At 49.8% G+C, this 27,393-nt stretch overlaps 1 protein-coding gene and 1 pseudogene across 1 annotated transcript; one reads left to right on the forward strand and one right to left on the reverse strand.

Moving 5' to 3' along the window:
- The first annotated feature begins 1,587 nt into the window (after positions 1-1,587).
- On the forward strand, positions 1,588-12,530 carry LOC149328158 (uncharacterized). Its single transcript, XM_089560044.1, has 3 exons — positions 1,588-1,947; positions 6,943-8,222; positions 12,155-12,530. Exons 1-3 carry the CDS (start codon positions 1,588-1,590, stop codon positions 12,528-12,530), a joined length of 2,016 nt encoding a protein of 671 aa, XP_089416170.1.
- A 2,522-nt stretch (positions 12,531-15,052) lies between these two features.
- Positions 15,053-18,946, reverse strand: LOC149328159 (uncharacterized; annotated as a pseudogene).
- Between the last annotated feature and the right edge of the window lie 8,447 nt (positions 18,947-27,393).

The raw sequence follows: 27,393 nt of genomic DNA on the forward strand, positions 1-27,393 counted from the left end.
TCAAGGCTACGGTAACCTAATATGAAGAAAGATGAGAAGGGTAACCTGATATCGGAAAGGAACTAGGGAGGAAGACACCATACGTCTAGTCTAAGCCCTAGTCGTAAGCAGGATTACCTACGGGCTCCCCTATCAAGAGATGAGAATCATTGATAGAAGGGCCATTGATACCATCTTAAGGGGAGCGCATAAAACTGCCCTAAACATCGCATCAACGACATCAACGGAACGTCTTTGTGCATTCGGAGTAGACAACACCTTTGAAGAGCTCAAGGAGGCGGTTTTAGTGGGTGAAAAAAACGCTTAAGCACAACACGAGCGGGTAGGGATATCCTGGCGAGACTGTGGCTATGGCAGGCACTACGAACTAGTGAGAGGAAGTCCCAAATTCCGACACTTTCAAGAGAGATGTATGTAAACCAGATATTGAGGCACATGCACCACGAACGGCAGAAGAATGAGAGCCACGGTCAATGCACTGGCAAAAAAGCTATCAAAAGACCCGGAAGCGGTATACATGACATCGCGGCCTACGCCGTGCCAGGCAAGTTCGCGATTGCTGCAGTCGACAGCCAGAAGAGGCCAATCATTAGGGCTTCAATCTATGCCAAGGATCCTGCGGAAGCGGAATCACTGGCCATAGCCATCACCATTAAAACCCAAGATCAAGAGGGGAAATCATCGCACATAGTGACTGACTCCCAACAATCCTGCAGAGACTACCTTGCTGGAAGACCTCACGGAAGAGCCAGCTCACTATTAACTGCACTCTCACATTCATCAGAATAACGTGGAAACCTGGCCACGAATGCCTAGCTGGAAACAATGTAGCGAATGATCTAGCCCGAGCTCTAACAAACCGGGAGGACCCGCTTCCCTACCCCACTCCGCTCCTAGGACCGTATGTTGACAGGCTCGAACACCTTAGGCTATAAAGAAGACAATTCTCACCGACCACCACACAAACAACTGTTCTCCTCTGATGCCACTGGGTGGAGGAGAATACAAACAAACACATATCCAAGTCTTTACATTTTACACAAGATCAGACCAACACAATACCCGTTACTATCCTTTTTGCGGAGCAAGCCCCACGCTGTGCCATACATCTTGGCAATACCACGACAAACCGGACAAAAAGTTAATAGTGCCACACCCGACACACACACGAGAAGTGGTAGGAAGCCCTCACCAGTGACAACCTGGACTCGCAAGCCTGGCTCATCTAACCAGTCCGCAAGTCAGCTGCCGCCAGCGGAGCCCTGGACTAGCGGCCCCAACCATCCGGCTCCTGCGAATTAATCTATCCTAACTAAAAGTTTTCAGTAGGGTACAGAGCTGGGCCAATTGGTACGTAGTTTTAAAGGCGCACACACAGAGAGGAATACGTGACGACACTGGACCTGTGTCCCACTCTGTGTCTGCGCCCTTCCGCAGTTTTTTCTTTCGAATTAAAAGTTTTCTCTATCTCTTCCACAGGGGGCACGAGCACTTTACCGGGCATTTCTAGCACAAGGAGGCGCTAACCACTCGCAGTTGCACGCACTCCTCGAGGGATTTTTCCAGAAGAAGAGAAAGACAGACACGATGGAGCCTCAGCCTACTGAAGAAGACCTACTTTCGCCCCTTGGCGGCGGTCCGCCAGCGTCTCGGACTTCACTTTGGCGGGGCAAAGAGCTACTCTCAGCCGGCAGCGGCCTTGGCTGCTTCTGCGGAGCCTCTCTGGCAGCGGCCACCGCTGCGCTGCTCTTGTTCACCATCCATGGAGCTGCCACGCGGGACGAGAGGAACGGCACTGGACCTCGGTTCTGCTGCTCCAGCGAGGCAGGCAGGCTGTTCGCCGTCATCGACAAGCACGAGCCGCCCTGCAGTGACTTCTTCGCGTACATCTGCAAAAACGCCATCAGACACGGCATCGTGCAGCAAGACGTGGCCATCGACATGCTGGTGAGCTTTCGCGCGGACATCCTGCTAATTTTAATAACGAAAGTCTGCTAACCTGCATTTGCATTTTGCTGGTTTCGCCTGCCGGCGAGTCTGAAACTGTTTTAAATGGCGAATTTCGCTAATATCTTTTGAATGTAACCTAAATGGTCACTCAAGTCGAGAGAATTGTAAACGATTTAATCATCATCATCATCATCATCAGTCTGACTACGTCGACTTCTGGGCAAAGGCCTTTCCCAAGTCTCTTCAATTAACTCTGTCCTTTGTCAGTTGCGGCCAGCCCATCTCCGCGGACTTGATTGTGTGGTGACCCTTTCCGGCACAAACTAAGGCTGTTAAATATAAAGAATCGATGTCCTGAGGCCAGTATGTGGCGGTGAAGGATAATTCATCAGAAAATAATATTCTGTCGGTTCTCTATCAGTTTTTTTGTATCATTATAAATGGAACCAGAGGAGGAACTTAATGCGTTCAAATGGCTTAGTCGAGTGATTCCTATGAATATTTAATATCTACTTTGAAACAGCTCTTGTCATTGCTGAACTACAGCTTGTGTGTCAGTTTTTATCAAGCATATGCGATAATGATATGACGCATAGCTTCTGCCTGCGATGTTATTTTTCAGTTGCGTGAAGGTCAGTGTACGGTCCTACGCAAGAGGAATTCTTGAGTTCATTGAACAAAAGCTTTGCTTCTTTTGGGAGACGGTGTGCAAGAAGCAGGGCGACTGCGATCTCATTTTGAAGATTTAAAGCCTCGAGCGCACAGCATCCTTTTGCATTTTCTGAAAATGTAGAATTCGAAACACTCAAAAAAGAGAAATATTCATTAGTTGAAGGTGCTTCTTGCAGGTGGTCCACGAAATGGATTTTTATATGATTACTCTTTTGGTCGCTCAGCACGAACTATTTTACGAGTTGGTCCAGTTCTCAAAAATTGAAAGGAGGATTGCTAGTGGTAGTGAGAAATTTAAATATATCATTGCACAGGTTTTGACTCTGTGTTGGGGCCTTTGAAATCGTTTCAGGTATAACCGCACAGTAGAAGTCCATGTTTAAGAGACTGTTGAAAATGAAGGGAAGTAAACTGTTGAACAATTAATGTATGCCAAACCAACTAAAATTATCTTGGCATACTCACTAGGAGGTAACATGTCTTTCCTTTATTCACATTGCAATACATGAGCGGAGATATCCAGGTCTCACTCTCTTCTGGCGGGTTTTAGCCAAATTTGGAACGAGTACTGTCCACCTCCAGAGGGTTCTTCGGGGTCCTTACTTATGACATGGGGAAAATTTTAAAAAAAATTATCAACGCACACTTAAATTCATACACAAAAAGACTTACTCTCTTGCACGCTTGAAGGAACCATAAAGGAGTCGTGCCAATGAAAGAAAAACAAAGCTATTATTTTTTGACCAACATTCGCAAAGTAGTGTCTCCATCCTGCCGTAGTGCGCCTGTTCATTAGGATCAAAACACTAAAGCAAAAGCTTTCATTCTGGGCGGTGCTAGAACGAAAAAAATTGCTTGGTTTTCAGTTGAAGATTGAATAATGCTGCTATTTTTAAAGACAAGCGAAGCAGCCCTAATGAATTACATTGTGTTCAAGCGAAGCCTGTTGATCAAAGAACAAAAAAGGTGTGGTTTAGCTTTTGTTAAACCTGGTTGGCTGCGCAAGCAGTGCAATATTGTCACGACCAGAGGAGCCGTGAAGGTAGACGTCGGGAAGAACGAACCCAAGACCGGGAGCCTTCTTTTAATTATCGAGCCAGCTTCCACGACACAGAACAGAACAGCGCGCCACGAGAGCCCACCGCCGCTTCGTCGTCGTCTTCGACTCAGCGCGGAGGCCGCGCGGCGCGTTGGGCGCGTGGCATTATTCCCCCCCGCGAAAGCAAACATCGTCTCGATGTGGAATGGGGTATGTACAGTGAGGGGAGGAGGAACAAAAAAAAAAAGGACTGGGGGTGAGGTGAACTATACAGCGCGCGCTAGATGAGCATGCAGGGAGAGTCAAGTTCACACGTGGGGTAAGGGGAAAAGGTACGAAACAGCGTGAACACAGCGCTCAGTCACGCGAAAAGTACGGCTTTAAGCGCACTACATGCACGATTTCAGGCCGTTGACGCTGAGGGCCGGCGACCACAGTTCCATGGGGGACAACTTCGTAGTTGACGCTGTTCAGGCGGCGCAGGACTCTGTACGGGCCAAAATATCTATTTAAAAGCTTTTCGCACAATCCCTTGCGGCGCACTGGTGTCCACACCCACACGTGGTCGCCCGGCTCGTAGTGCACGTCCCTGTGCCGAAGGTTATAGTGTCGGGCATCGGCGGATTGCTGGACCTTGATGTGCAAGCGGGCCAGCTGACGGGCCTGCTCTGCTTGCTCCACGAAGTGTCCAGCTTCAGGGGGAAGCTCTGCGTCGCCGTACGCCAGCATGGCGTCTAGCATCATGCGGACCTCTCTGCTATACACGAGACGGAACGGGGTGAACTGGGTGGTTTCCTGCGTCGCGGTATTATATGCGAAGGTGACGTACGGCAAGACCTCATCCCAGGTTTTGTGTTCAACGGCGACGTACATCGAGATCATGTCCGCCAATGTTTTGTTGAGCCGTTCCGTTAGACCATTGGTTTGGGGATGATACGCTGTTGTTGGTCGATGAGCAGTATGGCTAAGCTCTAAGATGTCACGTAGGAGTCGGGCTGTAAACGCCTTGCCTCGGTCAGTAATGATGGCCGATGGGGCGCCGTGTCTAAGCACGATGTCGTGCATAAAGAAGTGGGCAACTTCGGCGGCAGTACCTCGCGCAAGGGCCTTCGTTTCAGCGTAGCGGGTCAAGTATTCTGTGGCGACTACGATCCACTTGTGGCCGGACGACGAGAGAGGAAATGGCCCCAGAAGGTCCATGCCGACTTTGTCGAATGGTATTTGTGGCGGCTCGATGCACAGAAGCAGTCCAGGAGGCTTTAGCGCGGGTTTTTTCCGCCGCTGGCATTGCCGGCATGTCCGGACATAATGCCTGACACTTGAAGTTAGGTTGGGCCAGTAATAGTTCTGCCGGATTCGGGATAAGGTGCGGGCAATATTATGCTTGGTCGCACACAGTCGTGCTGATTGTTTGCTTGTTTAGCGTGGGCATCCTTGGTTTTCACCCGATTTTCAAGATATTCGGCCCGTTGTTCTTCTGTTTCCTCCGCACGTCTTCGTCTCCTAGCTTCATTCCGTATAGCATGGCTGGACTCACAGTCTGAACTTGAACTGGCTTGTTTAGCTGCTTCTGATTCTCGTCGTTTTCGCAAACGTTCTTCTCATTGCTCCTCTGTTTCATGGGCACGTTGTTTCCGCTTGGCATCATTCCGTTTAGCTTGCCTAATCCCAGCTTCTGAACTCGATAGAGCTCGTCTAGCTGCTTCGGCTTCTCGTAGTTTCCGCACTCGTTCTTCTCGTTGCTATTCCGCTTCTTGGGCACATTGTAACCTCTTTCTTGCATTCTTCCTAGCTTGCTTGGCTGTCGCCTTAGAGTTACTGTGCAGAAGCAGTAGATCAACTAGATTCAGATACAGACTCTTCGTCGGTGACTTCCATGGCGAGACTCCTCGAGGAGCGCGCGCACGACCGGCTCCTCTTGGCTGCGGTGGAGAGAGCAAGCTGACGTCACACATCGCCATAGCAACGGAGAGGCTGACGTCACACCATCTGTGAGGTGCGGCGTCGGCTCCTCGAGGAGCAGGGGGTCCACGCACCACGGGACGAACGGTTAGACCTGGCGTATTATTGCTTTCGCAATAAAATTTTTTGCCATGATAAAAGGTCTGCTAAAGCCCACTTTACATTATATTAGCTGCAGAAGTTGTAGTAGGAGCTTGTTCGGGTGTAATAAACAATACACCTAAGGTTCTTGTTTGTGCAGTATTCTCACGACATTCTTGGCTCCGAAGTATGGACGGGATCTCTAGGAGATTTGTTACGCAGTGAATAGGAAGCGAAGTTGTCTGCTCGTTTCAGCAACTATCTCAGCGGTAGACTTCTCTATGCTTACTCGATCCAAGCAACAAGTTTAGGCTGACGACGGCCTCCGTCGGCCGCCAACGTTGGCCCAGGGTGTGCCAAGAAGGTTGGAGATTCAGTGGCCCCACGTTTGCCGACGTCCATCCCTACTCTACGTATGCTTAGTGGTTTGAACCTGTGCACTGCGCATCACTTCACTTTGTGCGCCCTCTGCACGGCACATAGCAGAGTTGAGTGCCACACTCCAACATATAACGGTCATTTCGTACGCTGTCTGGATACCAACTGCTTTTGATAACAGGTGAACGCGTCCGGTTTCAGTTGCACCAAGGGACAACTGCTTCGTTTCTTTATCCAGTTTAGGCATGGTGAAAGTCTGATTGGCGCTAACGTTATAATTATAGAAGGAGTAAGCGCAACCCTTGTCAAAACTGAAAGACCACTGGGTTTCCTGTTGGGCCATGTGATGTGAATTGGGCATCGGCAGTTTTGAGAAGCCTTGAGGCGAAGAAGCACTAGTCCTCTCTCCTCTGTCCTGCAACGTGGGACTTCGCGGATTCTGCGAGAACATCAGCCATGGAGCTTCCTAACAAAGACATGAACGATCAAGATAAACTATGTAATGCATTGCCAGTCCGCGAATACAACATCGCTCGGTACGTTTAGTACCCCGAAAGATTGTCGACGTTGCATGTTGTGCTTCATGGGATATATGTTAATATGTAAAACACTCTCCGCGTCGGGTTTCCCTTACCTTATCGCCGCTTGGACATCGAACCCACACAAAACAATCCCTAAAGATGGGGATCGGCACTCCGTGGTACTATTCGCACAATTTGACTCTAATTTCATTCTACACCTTGGTTCAACGACACGAGTGTCAATGCTCCGTAGTACGACGAAAATGACCGTTGTGAACAAATTTCATTATGCGTCTTTAATTATATGCTTGGTCCTTGTCCTGTTGTGCAATTTCGCAGGAGGATATCGCCTCCAACATCATCAAAGCAACACAAAACTACGGCAGTCCGGCTGCGGCAGCACTTCACGCTCTCTACACATCGTGCCTCAATGAGGTCTGGCGCCAAGATCAGCGAGCCAGAGATGTCACGACGATAGTGCTGGAAATCGCCAACACCTCCAGCCGAATGAGTGGCGCAGATTTGCTACGTTTCGCCCTCGCGGTGGATAGGCGATACCACCTCAAGTTTATTTTCACTTTAATCAGCCAAACCACTAAAACACAAGGGTTCGTGTTAAAAAGGAGGCTACTCCGGACCACCGAATACAAAGCATTTTGCGACGATTCCTGCTACACCACTGCTCTCTCCATCCTGAGCGCGCATTTCGGCACTAACTACACCCGGAAGGACGTGTCCGCGTGGGAAAAAAAATTTCCACTTGACAAAAAAAGAACTGGTTCGTTGTCTTTAGAAGAGATGAGCGGCATCTTCGGCGGTCTGAAAGCGTCGCAGCTGCAGGACATATTTCTCGAGTTTCTTATCGATATTGACCAAGTTAGGGAATTTCAGACGATCTCCAAGGCTGCTTTCTCTACGGACGTACGCCTCTTGAGGAGCGACCAGCCGTTGTCCTTATGCTACATGCTACTTGTTGTCGCCCTGGATGCCATGAGCTACATTCAAAGGGGCAACACATTGAAATCGCCAACAGTGCGTAGCAAGGAAGTCTGTAACGACCACGTGTTCCAGAGTGGCCAGCTATGGCGGGTGACGTATGTAGCGGCCCTCGCGAGTCCCGCGAAAGACCAGCAGCTGCATAAGATCTTCGAGGAGACTCGAAGAAGATTCGTGGAATACGCCCCTATCCTGCGGCTCATTGCGGCGCCAAATGACACGGAGCACTTCCGGGCGATGGTCGGTAACTTTACTCTGAAGCTACCCGGCGACCTGGTGTTCCAGGAGCCGGCCGTTCCTCAAATGTCAAAGCAAGGATTCGCACGAAACCTGTTCTTGGCGCACAACTTCGAGTTCGACGCTAAAAAGGCAAATGCGAAACGAGGGTTCCCCTGGATTCGAGACGACAATGAGCACAGAGCCAACAACCGTCTGTACTTTTTGAACAAGTCCACCCTGTACGTGTCGTCTTCGGGCTACGGCTGGCTGAGTTCGGGCACCCTCGATCCACTGCTTGCGGACGCCGCGGTCATATCGAGTCGTATGGCAGCTTTGATGTGGAGCAACGTGCGGAGACCGGCGCGCTGGTCTCGAGAAACAATGGCGGCGTTCAAAGAGTTCAGGTAATGTATATCACTATGTTGTGAACGAGCCAAAAAAAAAAAAACCAAGCCCTCACGAAAGAACGTGGCCTAATCTGTTGCAAGCATTTTCGGTTAAGATCATAGTTTGCTGTGAGTTGAAGGTTCCGCTATGCCCAGCACAGCAGCTACCGACCGCGGGTTTATTTCACAGGTGCAAATGCAAAGTATTCCGGCGAGGTCATCTTAAGGCGCTTGCTGTACCCTTTAGCAATGTGGGAGCCTAAAGTGACTGAATTTAATTTCTTTTTTTGGGTCTAAGGTACGGAAATTATTATTATGCACAACAGCCTCCGCTGCTCTCATGCCATGAAATCCATAATTATGGGCCTGCGTAATATGAAGTCTCTGGTTAAATGCTTCCCGTTCACATCGCGCTTTAAAAATAACGTGGCGCTTTACGCAACCAGTCATTCTTAAAGTAATTGTTGGTAGCGTGTAGTTGTATCGCCCGCAAATTAACGCTGTGATTAATAGTTTCACGCTAGGCTTAGAGAATGCTCTGAGTTGTCTCAGTACTGCCGTCACCATATTCCGCAATCAACCTTAAAAAAAAAAGTGCACTCCTAATTCACCTAACTTTAGTTGGCCGTTTTCTTTAAAATGTTGCAGTAGACATTAGGATACACGGCCGATCATGGCAGTGGCTTAACCAGAAATATTTTTCGGGGGCTCTGATGTGCCACCGTTAAAAAATTAAAAGAAAGACAGCATGCATCCCAAAAATATCTTAGTCATTTTTCTGCTGCAATAAAGCCGAAAGGTTAGTTGTTTCATTCACTGTTACATCCGCCTTAGGTGCTTCTGCGCCATTAGACTAAACATAACCAGTAACTTGTCCCGTGTACATGTCACATCACATTCATCAGCGTCACAAAGTTGGAATGAAAAAAAAAATCACACCATATCTACATTTTAGTCTTTACTAACACGTGGATCACGTGAATGGAACCTTCCCGGAGAAATTCTCGACATAAGTGATAACGAGCATTTTCGGACCGCACTAGCATAATTAACAGGAGGATGAAACTGGTTTGTAACAGTTATTGCATTAGTTTATGTATCTTGTTATTTGTAACCACTCCTCTCAAATGCGTTCGGCCCTGAGGGTTCAATAAATAAAGTATTCAGGTTCTAATGAGTCTTAATATTTAGACATGTTGTTTCAGCTTTAATAAAGTCTGTTTGTAAACATTCTTTATTGCTGAGAACCTAAATGTTAAGTACGTAGCACTATAGGCAGGAAGCTCGGCTATTATAAACTGAACGAGGGACAAGATACCAGAAAGAATGCACAAAAATGCACTAGTAAAATGAATTCAGTACTGTATCATGCCGATATAACAATTATACTCCGCGCAAATAGAGAAGGAGCGCACACTCGTAGTACCTTTTCTGAAACTTTGAAAACCACCAACAGGTTCTAGGAGTTATAGGCCAAGAACTTGGCCTTCACCAGCTGTACAGCAAAATCATAGGAAAGTGCTGTCGACATATGACTAAGCTAGACTAAGCTAGACTAAGGGTGCGTAGAATATGGTTCAGCAAGAGCATCCTACTTGAAAGCATACTTGAAAGCATTAGACCCTGTCCGTTATCTTTATTATCTGGCGCATTTAGAACATTGCCGGTAGCCAGCCTTTACGTTGACGCTAATGAGCCCGCTTTATAGGATCGAAGAGTGGCACTTGCATGTATTTACGTCCTAAAAATGCGTTCTTTCACGAAAAATCTCTGGCATCCCATTGCCACCAGGTGCCCATGCAAAACACTATTCAACAGCAAACCACATTTTATCAGTCGATTAGTACTGTGCTTCGAAGATCAATGCGAAGAGTTGGAAGTGCTAGATGCTGTACTTAACATTGTGGTACACACACTGACACATTTACACAAAACGCAAAAGCCAGAGGAGCATATACTGCACGAATTCTTTGCACTGAAAGAACAATGTGACACCTACACTGCATTTTATACTGATGGCTCAAAAACAGAAATACATATTAGAGGCGAAGTAGCTCATGACAAAAATTGAAAGAAAAAAAATGATACGGCGGCCACAGTTTGCATCGCTTTTTACTGCCGAGGGTTAGGCTATCTTCACAGATGTAGAATAAATAGTAAAACAACATCGAAACCAGCATTGTCTACACTGATTCTCTGAGTATGCTCAAAGCTCTTCACTCTAGAAATGCTGCTAAACCTATGATAGGAAACATTTTACATGCTACAGTTTGTCACAACATTAAAACATAACATTGAATTCTAATAGGCCCCAGCCGTGTCGGGATGGTAGGAAATGAAAAACCAGATGCGTGCTAAGCACATGCATGATGCATGCTCAGCACATAAATGTGAAACACGTTAAACACGTAACTAACTGTTAGTTAGTCATGAGAGAAGGCAACAGCCACAGAAACCAAGTTGCTCAGGGGATTTCAATTAATTAAGTTATTTTCTGCTGTTGTTCAATTTAGAATAATACTGAATATGTTATGGCTTAAAGCTAATTGATTAGAAAAGCAGAAGAAAAAACAACCACATGCCGCCGGTGGGATCCGAGCCCACGACCTCCGAATTACGCGTCCGGTGCTCTACCGCTGAGCTACGGCGACGGCTGTCAAATCTTCTGCTTTCGGGGGTATTTATGTTTACAAATAACATAACCTTTGAGAGCGTTCAGCAGCGCCACCCACGTTCTTAAGCGGCGGACGTAGCACGCCCCGAGTTACCGCTGATGTGACGTAGAACGCCATCGAACGGCGAGGGTGGAAGCTGTGTGAGAACCCTCTTATGCTTCCTATGGCGTCAAGGCTGCCAGAGGAAGCAGAGGAAGCCATAGGAAGCATAAGAGGGTTCTCACACAGCTTCCACCCTCGCCGTTCGATGACGTTCTACGTCAAATCAGCGGTAACTCAGGACGTGCTACGTCCGCCGCTTAAGAACGTGGGTGGCGCTGCTGAACGCTCTCAAAGGTTAGGTTATTTGTAAACATAAATACCCCCGAAAGCAGAAGATTTGAGAGCCGTCGCCGTAGCTCAGCGGTAGAGCACCGGACGCGTAATTCCGAGGTCGTGGGCTCGGATCCCACCAGCGGCATGTGGTTGTTTTTTCTTCTGCTTTTCTAATCAATTAGCTTTAAGCCATAACATATTCAGTATTATTCTAAATTGAACAACAGCAGAAAATAAATTAATTAATTGAAATCCCCTGAGCAACTTGGTTTCTGTGGCTGTTGCCTTCTCTCATAACTAACAGTTAGTTACATGTTTCACATTTATGTTTTCAGCAATAAATAATGATTCCAAACAGACTTTATTGAAGCTGAAATAATGTGTTTTAAGTATTTCTTTGCGGTGCGCAAATAACCGCGATAATATCTTTTGTTAGTCAGTTAGTTATTTAGTTAGTTAAACAAACAAACTAAATTACTGATAATGATTCCAAACAGACTTTATAAAATCCGAAACAATGTGTTTTAAGTATTTCTTTGCGGTGCTCATGTAACCTGGATAATTTATTTATTTAGTTAGTCAGTTATTTAGTTAGCTAGTTAAACTAACTAGCTAACTAAATAACTAACTGACTGACTAACTGACTACCTATATCCAGGTTACATGCGCACCGCAAAGAAGTACTTAAAACACATTGTTTCGGCTTTAATAAAGGCTGTTTGGAATCATTATTTATTGCTTAAGACATAAATTTGAAACACGTAGCTTTATAAGCAGGAAGCTCGACTATTATATACTAAATGCGGGACCAGTTAACCGAAAGAATGTACAAAAATTACAAAAATGCCCCGAAAAAAAGAATTCACTACTTTATCACGTGGATATACCCATTCTTCTCCGCGCAAGTAGATAAGACAGACCCTTATATCAAAACCTTTGGCTGCGGCTACTTAAATGCAGGCAGTGCGAGGCGCGCTCATCACCCGCAATGGACCCCAAAGGCGCGGTCGAAATAGAGGCGTTGAAGATGGGTCTGCGCATCGCCGCCGCAGTCGGGTCAGTGCCAGCTGAGCCTGCAAGAGGCGTCGCACCTGCGTCGCCAAGACCCAGCTGGTACACAATGCGACCTGCTTTCAGTGTCCTCTGGATGTCCGAGGCGCAGTTCTTCTACGCCCGCTACGCCTATTACAGCTGCAGTGGCACATTTGACGCCACGCTTTTGGTGAACGTGCCACTGTGGCGAAACGCTGACTTTGCCAGGGCGTACCACTGCCCGCCTAGCACGGAGGCCGGTGAACCGAATCAATGCGAGAACGTTACGCTACCTCACGGCTGATGCAGCGATGTGTATTTGTGCGCGGAGACGGCTGCCTGGTGATATGTTTTTGTATGATTTTTGCTTTTTGATTTGTGTGTTCCCTCTTGCGATACCTGTCGACCAGTTGGCTTCGTAGCTATGAGACGTTGCTCTCAATACTCCACACCAGCCGATCATCTAAGCATTTTTTAAAAATTATGTATGACTCTTGCTGACCCTTATCTGGTATGAACATTTGTGTGTTAACTCATATCTATTATCTTCACAAAGAACTGTGAGAACAGCGCGGTACTTTTTCGGCGTGCCTTCTGAGAAATTCGCGAGAACTGACGTGTCTGGGCGATAAAGCCCTGCCACTATTGGCCCAGCATATAAAAGCTCAGGAAATGATGTAAAAAAAAAACACAACGCAACAAAGCTAAACATTGATGCGTCATAAATTTTCCTGCTTCGAATTCTATGAAGTATCCTTTACAAATGTTATTTAAGGGTGCGCAAACAGTATTTTTTAGAAATCTAAGTGTCGTTTTTCCGCCGCATCGAGTAAAAAATTAAGCAAAAAATCGAAAACGAATCGCGTTGTATTAAATAGAAATCGTATAAGAATCAAATTTTTTCTAGGGTATTCGCTACTTCTGCGATATTCGTAAAAAAACTAATATCTTGCGAAAGAGAAAGGAAGTGGCGGCGTTGTTCACCGATTCTGTATCCTAAGGACTTTTCGTTATCACTGTCAAAATACTCAACACTGATCACAACTTTACTCTACTCGATGATAGCTTTATCTTTGCAACGAAGAGGAGGCTGGGCGGGCGTAGTGGTCGCAAGTCTGCGATTTCTCCAAATAGAACGCACGGTAATGCTTCTTGACGAATACCGCGTTACTCAGCGTTCTAGCCGTTTCTCTTGTCTCTGGTGCATCTGGTTTTTCGAAGGTTCTGGTAACAAGACGAACAAAGGAAATTTATTGTAAACAAAAAAATATTTTCCTTTGCTTCTTAACCATTAAAAATTGGCAGTTGAATAAGAAAGATGCCCTCAGTTACAAATATTTACTCTACACTTTCATGCTTTAGCTTTTTTACCCAATTTTCATAGGAATTCATGTGAGCGTTGGAGACGGTGCCCCAACTCCTCTATTTACAGCGCGATATCAGTGCGCTTTAAAGGACCGCAAGTGGTTAAAATTATCCGGAGTCCTCCGCTACGGCGTTCCTCATAGCCTGAGTTGCTTTTGGACGTTAAACCCCATAAACCTAACCCAACAAAACCAGACTCCTCTATCTTGCTGTAGGGGTGATAAAGTTGTACTCATCAGTGCAGGAAATGCGTTCATCAGCATAGACAAGCACTGTTGACTTGAATGCCCAAGACAGTAACACCCTGGATATTACTTTTAGAGAACACTCAAACGAAGCGGGTATAGATAATTGCAAATAGCAAGGATGAAAAAGGAAAGTCTTGCTTCACGGACGACCGCTTAGGAATGAGCTCGGAGGGATGGCTGTTAATAAGCTGAGTGAATGAAACATTTGCAGTTGAGTTGCATTTTTTTAGTAACCTGATTTTCAAAATTACACCACTTCAAATCAGCAACAATGAATGAATGGAGGACACAATAAATGGCTTCGAAAGGATGATTTGGAGGAAAGCAAGCTGTTCATGAGGTGAAAAGGAAGGTAAAAAAATGTTCCAGTAACGTGTGCATTACTTTTAATGAAACTGCCTATGAGACCGCAGTTTTAGCGGGGCGAATGAGAACTGACATTCTGCTTTGTGGAAGATTTAATGAAACTTAAGTGGAAAGTTTGCAGTCCACATTTGCCAACGTGATGGGCCTGTTGCATTCCACAGCGCGCACTTTTTCTTCGAGACAGTTCTTCGGGATTAAGAATTCGGTTTTTAGCAACAGTGTAACGAAGCGCACCATCGTTCATTCATCTTGCAAAAGAAACAGCCTATTTTATTGTTTTATTGGCTGTGCGAAACGGCCAGCAATGATTTTCTTCTCTTGGCGTCTACGTTGTTTTATCTTGTCGTGTTTTCATTCTCTTTCCTTCTTCTGTATGTCTTCGCAGCTGGAGAAATAAGACAATGAGTTGTTGGCTTGGTGCCTTGTGTACTGTTTTCTGGTCCTCTTTATAACATTCTGTTTGCATGCTTGAAAAGACAGTGAGCAGAGAGGACACAATCAACGATAAGAAGTCTTGTGCTAAAAGAAGGACTTTTCGAAGGTAGTCTTATCCGCTTAGAAGAGGACGTACGGCGCGATAGAGCTGCGACAAGTTTGAAGACTTCTTTGATCTGCAGCACAAAAACATCCAAGAGGAAAGAACATTTTTGGAAAGTTGATTCACACGCTGCTAACCGACCTCTAGAACCAGCTTCAGCTCGTCGCGCTGAACGAAGCCGGCGACCTCAACGTATCTCAGCGTAAAAGATGCATAGGAGACGTAACTGCACTCGTCGCTACAAGTTCTGACGTCGACGGAAGCATCGTTTTGCCCTCATGTCCACCTCTTGCCACAATCATGCAATCTTCATCTTTTTTTGGGCGGATTATGCGAAGCCTGATTCCGTGTTGGAATGGCCACGAGGGACGGTAAGAAGTCCAGCTGCCTTGCAACTGAATGAACGAGTGTAGACTCACTAAGTAGCCTCTTTTTCTGATGAATGCTCCTGGAGTGAAGGAATGGCCAGCGATACTTATACATGTACACTTGCTGTGGACATGCCCACCTACAGCTTCCGTGAGACGACGTTTACTAAGAAAGGTTGGCCTGCGATGGGACGTTGCAGACGACTATACCAAGTGGACTCTGTGCCGCTTTTTAAGCGAGGCTTGTTTGCACTCCTTTTTATAACTTTCTTTCCCTTTTCATTATGCCTGATGGCAAACAGCTCGAATAAAAAAAAATACTCTGCCTTGTACAGAGCCCATCCACGACCCATTGCGGCGGTCTTCAGTGCCGAATACTTTTTGACATACCACGTGTACGCGCTATAACCTATTGGCACACATTTTGGAAGGCTTGGGTGTTGAGTTTGTTCTTTTTCAATGTGTTCTTGCGTTCCGCTACTCACACTCTTAACCTCGGCCACACAATGCGCTGAGATCTGCTTGCCGTTATTCGAAGGGTTCTGCTTAACATTCTCGTGCTTCATTTCAGAAGTTTTCGCATATTTGGGGTCGTCTCGTGGTCAAGGAAATACCTTTGTCACCTCTCTCCTCAACGTCTTCTTGCTTATTTTGTTTACTAGACCTTGTCTTGGTAGCCTGCATCTCTATTCTAATGTCATGCAATGCAATACGTAAGTTCGCAAACCTTTTGTCGACGGTAGCTATGAAAAGTGCTCTGCGCTCATCATCCGCTCTTATCTCGATCAAATGTGCTCGGATAAGCAAGTGCAGTATTTCGCAAGCTATCTTCCCAGTTCGTTTTCGGGGATTGCAAATCAACCTTTTGCGTTTCATGTTTCTTCTGGATGAATGCTGTCAGGTATGTATTCTTTAAGTCATATTCTCTATCGTCTTGGACTGTACGCATACTGAGGACACAGGCAGTTGTCTGTCCCCATGCAGTCCAGAGAGGTGTGTCACTGTTTCTTTGAAAGCTGCTGTTTGAGCGGTAATATTGGCCAAGGCTTCCTTGACGTTAAAAAGTTCGTTTTTAACAGCTTCGATATCCAACTTTATGCATTCCTTAGGTGAAGCACCTGATGGTGTCGGTAGAGCAAATGCACCACAGTTTGACTCTCTATGTGCTATGATCTCCCTGTGAAGAACTCTCGCTCCGCAGCTTCGACAGCGTGATACTTGGTAAGCGCAGCTTGTGTGGAAGTGCTTCTTCATGCTCGAAGCATCCGTGACAACTTCACCGCCATTTGGATGGTTCCAGCAGCGCACCTGCAACGAACAGATATTGATGACTTACGGTTATACGCGTATGCGTTGCCAGCGTATGCGTTGTTATTTGAGTAGCGGGCAACCGACGGTACTGCGACTATTGTAGTGACCAAAGAGAACCGTTCGCTTTCTCAACTAGCCCGAATCCTGCCAATATGTGCACATAGCAAATCGTGCGCGTTGAAAGCCTGGAGGCTATTGTATTTATGTTTGAAGCGTGAAGTATAATATCGAGTGGGAGCAATCCTTCAGGACTAGCTCGAGACAGCTAGGCCTCATGTTCCGCTGCTTTGGAAACTTTCCTTCGTGGCTGTTTTCTCCTCACAGAAAAATCGCTTGCTCGGGATGCGTAGTGAAAGTCAAGCCTCTACCGCAAGACGTTATCACTTCTCGGAAGACACGGTGCGTACTCACATCCGATTAGTACAGCCCAGCCGATAAGCACTTACTTCATCGGAGTGACGTAACCCACCGCGACTGCGACGGTAACTGCACAACACAGCTGCATGAAGAAGCTGTTCCGCCACCGAAACAATCACTTCGTGGTTTCATTTGCTGTGCACTGTGCTGATACCCTATTGCTCGTAAGGTATAAGGTGTGCGGCCAATAGTAAAAGGAGCTCTCGAGGCCGAATTGGGAACCAAAAAGAAAAGGCTACTTAGGCTCCTACATGCCGCTATTGTTTATTATGCACTGCACAGCCATGAGAGCGGACAACGCTTACCGTCAGTCCGTGTGTTACACGCCGTCTTGAGGCTACTGTTGAACTTCGCTTAAAGTAGCGTGGTTTTCGTGCACCATATTCGTAATAAGGCATTTGCTTTACGGCTACTGTGTTGGGCGGTTGTCACTTGCTCGCGGTCCATGCGAGACAGTCACTAAAAGTTACTCCGCACGTTCAGAGTGAAACTGATTAATTACAACCAATGAGACCTCGACCATTTTCATGTCCGCATATCGAGCGTGGAGCGTACCACAGTTTTATGTGTGAGGCTGACATAATTGTGAACTTCGTGTAATATGAACACGTTGCCATGCGCGCGTTATAACAATTATACCGCGGAATCCTTCGAAACGATTGTACTCTAGCTTGTGAAGGCTGCTTGGTGCATGGTACCGCTACCATAATGGTCAATATTTGTGTCAATTTATTTTTGTCGCCTTTCTGTGTTTAGCAAACCAGTAGAAATATTTTAGGTTTCCTAAGCAGCGTAGTGAGCGTATAACAAATTCGTACTATGTGCATGTGAGCGTTTTAAAGCAGTGTCTACATGCGGATATACAATAGGACAACGACCTGCGCGGCCTCGGGAGCATTAAAACTTGCCATTTTTGATAACAACAACAACAAAAAAACATTCAGCAAAGCCTTCAGCGCATGCAAAGACAAGCATTCAGTCGAGCCTTCCGCAGGCTCGAAGAGCCGGCGAGATCAGCGGCTCTCCGCGACATGCAGCACGATCATGTTTTCGAGCCAGAAGTGATCAAATTAGGGTCCTCACTTGTCCTTCGAAGCTTTGGCCGAACCGCAGTGTCGTCTTCCCACTCCTTTACAACCGTAGTAGCAGAAACACTGCCTGTCGTAACCGAACCTTCAGATGCAGCAGCCTGCGCGACGGGGCGCGCGCCGAGCAATCAGGAGGTGTGTAATGGCGGCGTGATCACGTGATCAAATATGGCAGCCCCCATGATACGGCGCTGTAAAGCGTCTATAGAGGCTTTCATTGCGCGTTTCTAAGCTATCGTTGTTGTTGGTGGGCCTTGATGTAATTATGTTTCTATTTAGTACTTGCATGCATGCGCGCGATTTTGTGAGTTGGGAATATTGTTTCGCAAGATATTTATAAGAATGGACAATGTCACAAATATCGGAGTACATTTGGAAAGCTGGCGCTGCGCGGAAGGAATGGCTCTCGCCCGCGCCGTGGACGATTTGGAAAGCTTGGAGCAACGACCCCTATCGCCGCCTCAGAGTGGGTAACTTGAAGCCTGCTGTGAGAGGCCCCTTGCTCTACACTCGGGCTAGGCGGCTCCGGGCTGCAGAGAAGTATTTAGAACTTTTAAGGCGAAGGCCTTTAAAGCATCATCGTTGTCGACAGAAGGTTGTAAGCAGAGGTGTCACGCTTTTCGGTTGGTCGAAGTGATTATGACGTCAGAGGGCGCGGATTCGCCCCCTTTGGAGCAGACGACAACTAATAAAATAGTTGTCCGCTCCGACAGGGGGCGTAAAGCGTCCGTAGGTGACTACATTACATACCTCATTACTGCGAACAGAGCCACCGAACTCATCGAAGGAGAGAGAGAGTCGCGCTAAAGAAGCAGTCGAAGTCGGAAGTCAAAGGGTGTAGTTTAATGTGTAATCAAAGTGTGTAGTCAAAGCACTAGTACACCGCAAACAGTCAGTCTCGCAGTCAATGCCAAACAGTGCGCCAGGAAAGGCTTTCGCCTGGCAGCACTTTAGAGAGCCAAAGTGCTCCCTGAATATTTTGGGCTCTCTCTTCGCCTCACCAATGACGATGCAGGCATCGGTGGGAGGATGAAAGGGCGGTTATACTGTCGATGCGGAGTGTATGTGTGCGCCTGGCTTGGCGCGAAGCGACAAACAGCCGTAGCGCGCTCTATACAGTCGGGGACAAAAGTCTCCGGACCACGTGTTCCTCAAGGGAAGCTTATAGCTCTACTATCAGACAGCGGCTGCAGACCGCACTTGTGGAGATGAAAGAGCAAAAATTTAACTTTTATCTCCACAAGTGTGGTCTCCAGCCGCCGAATTATAGCAGAGCTATCGGCTTCGTTAGAGGAACACGTGGTCCGAAGACTTTTGTCCCTGAGTGTACATAATGGACGTTCAGCGCCCATATAGCAGTTCCAGCTTACGAGAACCGCTCCCGCAAAACACTTGCGACCACGCTGGTGAGGCCCAGCAAGGTACTAGACAGGTAGCGCGCCAGTCTTCGGGACGGCAACAACGTAATCCTCCGTCGGACTGACTCAGAGCTCAGTGAAGAAATTGCGTTTTTGTGTTTGCCTCTCTCGTGTCCAAGTGCGCTTTAGTTGCAGGTTCTCCCTTGTATTGTTGCCTCTGTTAGGTGTTGCGTTGCGTCCGTTGCATCGTTTCAGACAATACTGTGCATGTTTTCTTATGAATGTTATGTTAATCCTCTGTATCGTTTCTTCGCTACACAAAGGACGTTTTGTTTGCGAACCTTAGACTCCGACCGCTTCTCTGACTTGCCATTGGCGAAACTGTGCAACAAACGACATCCCCCTTTGCCACTCTGTAGCTCGTTTCTGGCTGAGCTTGTAACGCTAAGTTGAGAGCATCTCGTGAAACACCTGAACAGCTACCCCCACGCTGTTTAATGGCGTCTGGGAGCACAACAACCTGTGCGCATTGGTGGCGCACTTTACTCCGCAAGACTGAAGTCTAAGAACCAGGCGGCCCCCTACGAACGACTGCCCAACGAACGAATGACACGTAACCATTCTCGGCCTTTGCCAAGAATGTGAGTGTACTCAGATAAATCAGTGTGGCGTCTTATGACTGAGTTTCCTCTTCTTCTTCTTCTTCTAAAAAGGGGCTGCGATGAATTTAGTCGTTGTTGTTGGCCTAACAAACGATTATACATAACCGCACGGTGGAATCCCCAAAGAAGGAATTTATAATTGAGGCGGCAAGCGCCTCATTACCTCTACAGATGACTTGAGCATGCTTCGTACTCCCTTAGAACTCGGCCTGAACTGCCATGATTTGGCCATAGGGTTGAGCGATAGTGCCTATCACCTGCTGTTATCCTTGCGTGAGAGACCAGGTAAATGTTCTCATCCGTAGTTTTTACTGTAGCAGAGCAGTGTTAGAAGCATCTTTCTCTTTATTTGCAGGCAATGGCGTCTATGTCGGCCAGTATGTTGAATACCGAAATTTTGAAGAAGCGCCTCACTGTCGGAAAGCGGGAGTTGTGAGGAATGTGATGTTTGTGATCGCAGTCCACAAACTGTGACGTTTGTGATCTCTCCTTTTTACTACCTGCATGGCCCGCCGGCTGGAGATGGTACAACAGCAGAGCTGCAGGCATTGCACAGACGTGGCTAGGGTGGTCAGTCTTATTTAATACGTTAGCGTTAGAACGATCATGCGAACGAAAATCCGGCGTCTACCTGTCGGTGTACAGTCTGCTAGAAAAAAAAACAAAATCCCTCCCTTATTTACGAACTCGAGTGGAATTCAAACCCCAGGAAGCGCGAAGAAGTTCCATGCCCAGTATTTTTGGACAAAAACATCGTGAACGAGGACCAGTTGATGAACGCAATTTTTTCATATACTGTAAGATTTCACTGTGACAATGAACATATCTGCGGATCTTTCTTCGGTAGGCCTGCATTGTTTTGCTATTACCGCTTTTGCTGTGGTCAAGAGCGTTCTGTTTGGCTTTCTCTGGGGTCCTAACTGCTCGATGAGAGTGAAGGAAAGACTATGTAAGAAAGCTTTTGCTACGCATTGGAAGAATGAACCATTCCCTTCAATATGTCCATAAAATACCTAATATTCTAATATGCAAATATTTTCTCCAATAATGTTGGACATACAATCGCTTGCCGCCGCTTTAGACCATCGAGCCAAGGTCGCAGGCCTTTTCATGTTAAGCTGGAAACAACTGCAAGCTTGTGGTTGTTGCCTCTGCAGCGATGGCATATGCTCATGGCATGGGATTGACCAGGGTTTGGTGCCAGTCCAAATAGGGTAAAAATTCATTCAGGCTTATCTCAAGCGGCTCATAAAAAAAAACTGAGGAATCTAGGGCTATCCTTTGGAAGTCTTCGTCTTCACGAAAAACTTCAAACCTCTCATGCTGCGCATTCCATGCGCCGAAGGCAGACTTCAAACTAAACAGCACGCGGAGAATTCAACGCGCGTGCAAAATTTCAACGGGTGACCGCTTTGAAGCCAACGCTCGATCAAACTGGGCCCCTTATTTAAATAGATTTGATCGTGTCTGAAATGATTTCAAAGAATAGTAAAGCATGACATGCAACCTTTCTCGCCGCTAGTTAAGCTGCTAGCCTCTCGCGCTTTGCATTATTTTCGCAGCTGCACCCAGGCGGCGCCACAAATTCGTGCCGCAGGGGTTAGTTTTGTGGGCGATTCCTCTGCGCGGGGACGCACAGGCAGTCACTCGAGGCAGGACTTTGTACAAACGGTTTATTCTCACATCAGGGGGGCCGGTCGTCATCGTGGCAGCTGGGTCAGGTGGTCCTTTTGCAGGGCTGGTCCGAGAGCAAGAGAGCGCGAGCCTTCCCGGTCTCGCCTTATAAAGGCTTTCTCCCAGCCTCGCTCCCCCCGCCCCCCCACTCGGGAAGAAGGGGTCCGAGGCTACCCGCGGTGAGCGGCGCGAGATTTGACTTGCCCGCGAGCAGACCCTACATCTCCCCCCCCCCTCAAACGTCCGTCCCGGGGTCCGCCAGTAGGCGTTCGATGACCTCCGGGTCCGGGTCCATAGAGTCGTCGCAGGGGGGAGGGGTGCTCGCCGGGGGGCCGCTCACCGCTGGCTGGACGGGCTCCTCACGAGCCGCCTGGGGGAGCGAGGCGCCTGGCTCCGCTGGGGGCCCTGCCGGCAGCGCCCTCCAAAGCTCCTCGGCCGCCGGGGACAGCAGGTCTGGGCGGCTGGACTGGAGGATGCGGAGGGCCGCCTCCTCCGGGCTGCCCCTCTGCAGTGGCGCAGCGGGGGAAGGCGCTGCAGCCGCCAAGAGCTTTTCCGCCGCCTCCCCGCGCGCTCTATGCAGCGCACCGGCCTCGTGGCGGGGCCGGTGCACAACAAGTGTGCCGCAGAGGGAACACAGGCCGGCCCGCTCCTCGTCACTAAACACGGCCGGGGGCTCCTGGTCCCTCTCCTCCAGGGTCAGGCCGCGGAAAGGCAGCGCCACTTCCTGGAGGTCACCGCCGCGAAGGGGCGGCGCCTGGTCCCGCCACCTGGACCGCGCGCAGTAAGAGATGGCCGCTCCGTTGGCGACCGTGGTCCAGGTGGCCACGTGCCGCAGGACCCTGGGCCGCTTGGGTTGCGGCTGCTCGGCGGCCGAAGCGCCGGCTGGGTGCTGAGGGGGGCCCTGCGCCTGGTCGTCACTGGCCCTCTTGCGTTGTCCTGCACCACTGGGAGGTGCTCTCCAGTGGTTAGGCACGTGGTTAGGCTGGCGGTGGGGGCCACCGCGGCCGTGGAACCTGCGCCACTCGCGCGGCTACTGCCGCCAGCCGGGTGGCGCGCCTTGATGGCGGCCACCGTTCGACGGTGGTCTGCCTTGCCTTCTGGAGTCCGAGCCACGGGCGTCGGTCCGCTGGAGCTTCCTAGAAGACATACTGAGAGGGCGAGAGCATGGCGAGTGATAATTGATCGAGAGACACGGGTGCTACCTGGTCCTCAGGTTGTAGCGTCGGTTGCGAACCGCACCGCTACCTGCTCGTCCTCCCGGGGGTGAGATCGCCGCATCGCGCTGATTTTCCACCGCTTCGCAGCCATCGTCCTTGCGAAGGTGGAAAGCCTTCAAATCAGCGCCATGCACCGGACCGGCGGTTTCGCCGTTTGTCAACAACCGCAGCTGGTAGGTGAGCGGTGTAGTCCGTGCCGTAACTTCGTACGGCCCAGCCCACTTGTGCGCTAGCGACGCGGCGAAACCGCGCGCTGCGTTACTAAGTGGGTGCGTTCTCTTGAGTACTAAGTCGCCCGTGTTGAAAACGACGTGACGGCGACCTTTGTTGTACTGATCCGCCTGCTCCATGCGCGCGACATCGAGGTTTTCTCGGGCTGCGTGCTGCGCTGCCTCCAGGCGCTCCCGGAGCCTTGCCGCGTACTGCGAAAGCGGAGGGGGCGCAGGCCCCGCCTCGTCGAGTAGGGCATTCTCTAGCGGAAAAGCGATCTCTCTCCCAAAATTCAAGTAAGCGGGTGTAATACCCACTGACCTGTTCACGGTTGTCCTTGTAGCGAACGCCAGTTCGGACAGCCGCGCGTCCCAATCTCTGTGCTGCTCGGTCGTCGCGACCAGCATGCTCTTCAGATTTCGATTCACCCGCTCGGTTATGTTGCTCTGAGCGTGGTAGGGACTCGTTCTCCGGTGGCGGATTTGAAGCGTCCGACTTTGCTTGTGAAATACGAAGCATGGTCTGTAATCAGGTCGGAAGGGAAACCGAAACGAGTGAAAGTCTCCAACAGTTTTTCCCAAATTCGTTCCGACACAAGCTTCCTAAGGGGGAAAACCTCAACCCACTTGGAATAGTGGTCCGTTATTACCAGGATGAATTGGTTTCCGCGCGCGGACCGAGGGAGGGGTCCCATGATATCGCACGCGACCACTTGCCACGGGTAGTTGCTAACTACCGCCTTCATCATGCCAGCGGGCTTGCCCGCCCGAGGCTTGGCTACCTGGCATACCGGGCAGGTACGGGCGTATCCCAGCACATCCTTTCTCATGCCTGGCCAGGTCGCGACACGGCATAACTTGTCGTAAGTCTTACTGCCGCTGCCATGGCCTGCCAGCGCTGAGTCATGGAAGTACTGCAGGAACCGTTTCCGCAACCTTCTCGGGACCACGACTCGGAAAGGGGATGCTATCGCCTCTTCCTCGTCAAGTTGGGGAATATAGCGGAGCAGCAAGCCATCATCGCCCAGCAGATACGTGTAGTACTTGCCCTCAGCGTTCCCGGTGCAAGCTGCGCTGCTCGCAAGCTCCTTCAGCACCCGCTGGCAAAGACCGTCTGCTTTCTGGGCCTCGATCAGCTCTTCTCTACTGACCGCTACTCCCCAAGACAGATTTCTTTCTGCCTCGCTCCTAGGCAGGCGAGCGGTCGCCGCCACGAGCTGCTGTGTTTCCCTTCCGTCACAGCACCGTGCGGGACCTTTGTCCGTCTCCTCTCTCTCCAAACCGGGCGCGACACTCCCGTCCGCCCTCTCCTCCTCTCCAACAGCGATGACGCCGCTTTTTACAAAGCTGGGCTGCGCCTCTGAAGCGCTTCCGCCAGCATTCCACGGTGCGCGCGATAAAGCATCGGCAACCTTGTTCAAGCTGCCCCGGCGGTACTCGATGGCGTACGCGTAACGTTGCAACGTCAGCGCCCATCTCGCGAGCCTGCCTGCGGGGTTCTTGAGCCTCTTTAACCAAGACAATGCCTGATGATCTGTCTGCACGGTGAAGACCGCTCCGTCTAGGTACATGTCGAACTTCGACAATGCGAACATGATCGCCAGGCATTCCTTTTCGGTCACGGAGTAATTCCGCTCCGCCGATGTGAGCGTGCGACTAGCGAACGCGACAGGGCGCAGTTTGCCCTCGTGTTCATGTAACAAAACAGCTCCAACACCGTAGTCACTAGCGTCTGTCTGCAAGACAAACTGCTTGTTCAGGTCGGGGAGGCGCAGACTAGCGGTATTCGCTATCGCGCGAGCCAAGGCAACAAATGCGTCACTCTGTTCCTTCCCCCAGACCCACTTCGAGCCTTTACGCAACAGCAGGTTCAGCGGCCTTGCAAGCTCCGAACAGCGCGGGATGAATTGCCTGTAGAACGCAACCATCCCCAAAAACCTCTGCAAGCTTTTCACATCCATGGGGCAGGGGTAGTTCAGAATTGCCTGCAGTTTGTCATCATTCGGTCTCAGTGTGCCATCAGCCACGACAAAGCCCAAGAGGTTCACTCTCTTCGATGCCAACTGCACTTTCTTTGGATTAATGGTTAGACCGGCACGTCTCATTCTATCGAGAACGAAATTCAGGTGAATGAGGTGCTCCTCGAACGACTGTGAGAATATCACAACGTCGTCGAGGTACGCCATGGCGTAGTTGAACCTTGCATCGCCCAGCACGATGTCCATCAGTCGCATGAACGTGCTCGGGGCGTTAGACAAACCAAACGGGAGTCGAGTAAATTCGAAGAGCCCGCGGTGGCAGGTGAATGCGGTTTTCTCAGTGTCACCTTCGGCCACCTCAATCTGCAGGTACCCTCTGCTTGCATCTAGGACTGTGAAGAACCTCGCGTTCCCTAACGCGTACATCACAGCCTCGATCGAGTGAAAAGGGTACGCAACCGTAGGCTTCAGTGAGTTGAGCTTACGATAATCAACACACAGCCTGACCGATCCATCTTTCTTCGGCGCTAGAACCACTGGTGACGCCCAGGGACTTTGTGAGGGTCTCACCGCACCGGTGTCAATCATCTCGTCAAGGGCACAGTCGAGAAGCTGCCTCTTATGCGCACTTAACGGCCTCGGGTTACACCTGAAAGGGCGCGTATCACCCGTCTGAATCTCGTGCTGAAGCAGGTCGGTTCTGCCCGGTTTCTCCGTGAAGCAATCCGAAAACGGGAGTAAAGTTTCCGCGAGCCTTCGGCGCTGACTACTGAGTCCTGAGAAAGACGCATTAATCGCTTCTAACGGGCCACCGTCTCTCAGCATCTCGAGAGAGCTCACCTGCCTTTCTGTCGCACAGGTGTGGACACCCACCTTTTGTGCAGGACAGCCGGGCAAGGATGCGCTTTCGAAGGGAATGAGGGGGGCGAGCTGGCTGTAACGATAGCCATTCTCCCCCATGTCGAGCACAATGCCTTCGCTCGAGAGAAAATCCCTTCCCAGAATTACTGGTATCGACAAGCCAGGCAGATAGACGAAGCGATGTCTCCGCTTTCTACCGTCAAAGCGCATCGTTAGACGTACTGCTCCCTTTGCCTTTGCCGCCCCAGCTGCTAAGCTTAGCGGGGTTTCGGCCGGTCTGACACGGATGTTACCTATCCGGCAGGCCTCGTACACCTCGTCACCGACCAGTGACAGCGTTGAGCCCATGTCTACGAGTGCAGAGTAGCATCGACCCGCTAACTGCACTAGCATAAAAGGGCTTGAGCGCGGAACGACTCCCTGAGCTCTACAGGCGAGCGGGACAAAGGCCTCCCCGTCGCCGGCGCGGGAGTTCTTTTCCTGACTAGCGCCTTGACAACCATGAAATTCTTCCGCTGACGGTGAAAGGTCGGTGCCACCAGACATTACCGCCAGCGCCTGGCGTTTCCCTGCATACGCCTAGCTTGGCATTCGCGTGCCACGTGGCCGGGCTGGTTGCAATTCCAGCAAAGCCGGTCGTTCACCCGCCGCGTGGACGGAGGACCCCTCGTTCCACGAAGCGGTTGGGGACGGCTCTCCCCTTTCTCCGCGCATTCCTGGCGCTCGCTCGGCGCGTGGCCTGTGAGACCGGCAGGACGCCGCTGCTCGAATGCATACGGGTCAAGCGCACGAGGGACAACAGGGGGTTCCGCCTGCCTTTCCACGGCCGTTACCTCGGCGCGCCGAGCCCTCATCGCGCATTCTCGGCCTCCATCCCATGCGCATCCCGGTTCTAGCGATTCGGCCGGCCTGGGGGGCGGCTGGTAGCGCAGTTCGGCGAGTAAATCCGCCTGCACGGTCTTGGCCTCCTGCGCTAGGGCCTCGAGGTTTGTAAAACTGCGGCCCCGCAGATACGGCTTGAAGCGTGGATGGCACTGCCTGATCACACGCGCAACCTGATCTCGGTCGGTTGCCGTCGGATCTGCCCTCTTGTACAGCTCTTGCATTGCGCGTACGTACTCGAGGAGGCTTTCCTCTGGGTGTTGGGTGCGCAACGCGAGCTCCTCCAGCATCCGGCGCTCATAATCAGGCGGCAAGAACTCAGCGCGGAAACGATCTTTGAAGTCCGCCATCGACTGGAAAGTCGGCTGGCAGCGCCTCCATCGCGCCGCGCTCTCGACGAGTGCTACAGGCAGGACCTGCCCTAGCATTACGTCATCTGGGGCGCCCAGAGCCGTCTGGTAGTCCTCGAGTTGTTCTAAAAACTCGTGGACTGATTTCGCGTCCGTGTACCCGGAAAAGGAGGGGACCTCCATATTTATCCGCGGGCGCGATGCTGTCGCCGATGCTACCGATGCTGCGGCCTGGTTGGCGCCAGCCACCGAACCGAGCTGACGGGCTAATGCG

The sequence above is a fragment of the Amblyomma mixtum genome, chromosome 9, assembly GCF_055824585.1.
Source record: "Amblyomma mixtum isolate Tamu chromosome 9, ASM5582458v1, whole genome shotgun sequence".
Taxonomy (NCBI): domain Eukaryota; kingdom Metazoa; phylum Arthropoda; class Arachnida; order Ixodida; family Ixodidae; genus Amblyomma; species Amblyomma mixtum.

Excerpts from the sequence above, each read along its gene's own strand:
- LOC149328158 (XM_089560044.1), top strand. The coding sequence starts at position 1,588 with ATGGAGCCTCAGCCTACTGAAGAAGACCTACTTTCGCCCCTTGGCGGC. Across the intron at positions 1,948-6,942 it reads ACGTGGCCATCGACATGCTG|GAGGATATCGCCTCCAACAT; the intron begins GTGAGCTTTCGC and ends GCAATTTCGCAG. Across the intron at positions 8,223-12,154 it reads GCGGCGTTCAAAGAGTTCAG|GCAGTGCGAGGCGCGCTCAT; the intron begins GTAATGTATATC and ends ACTTAAATGCAG.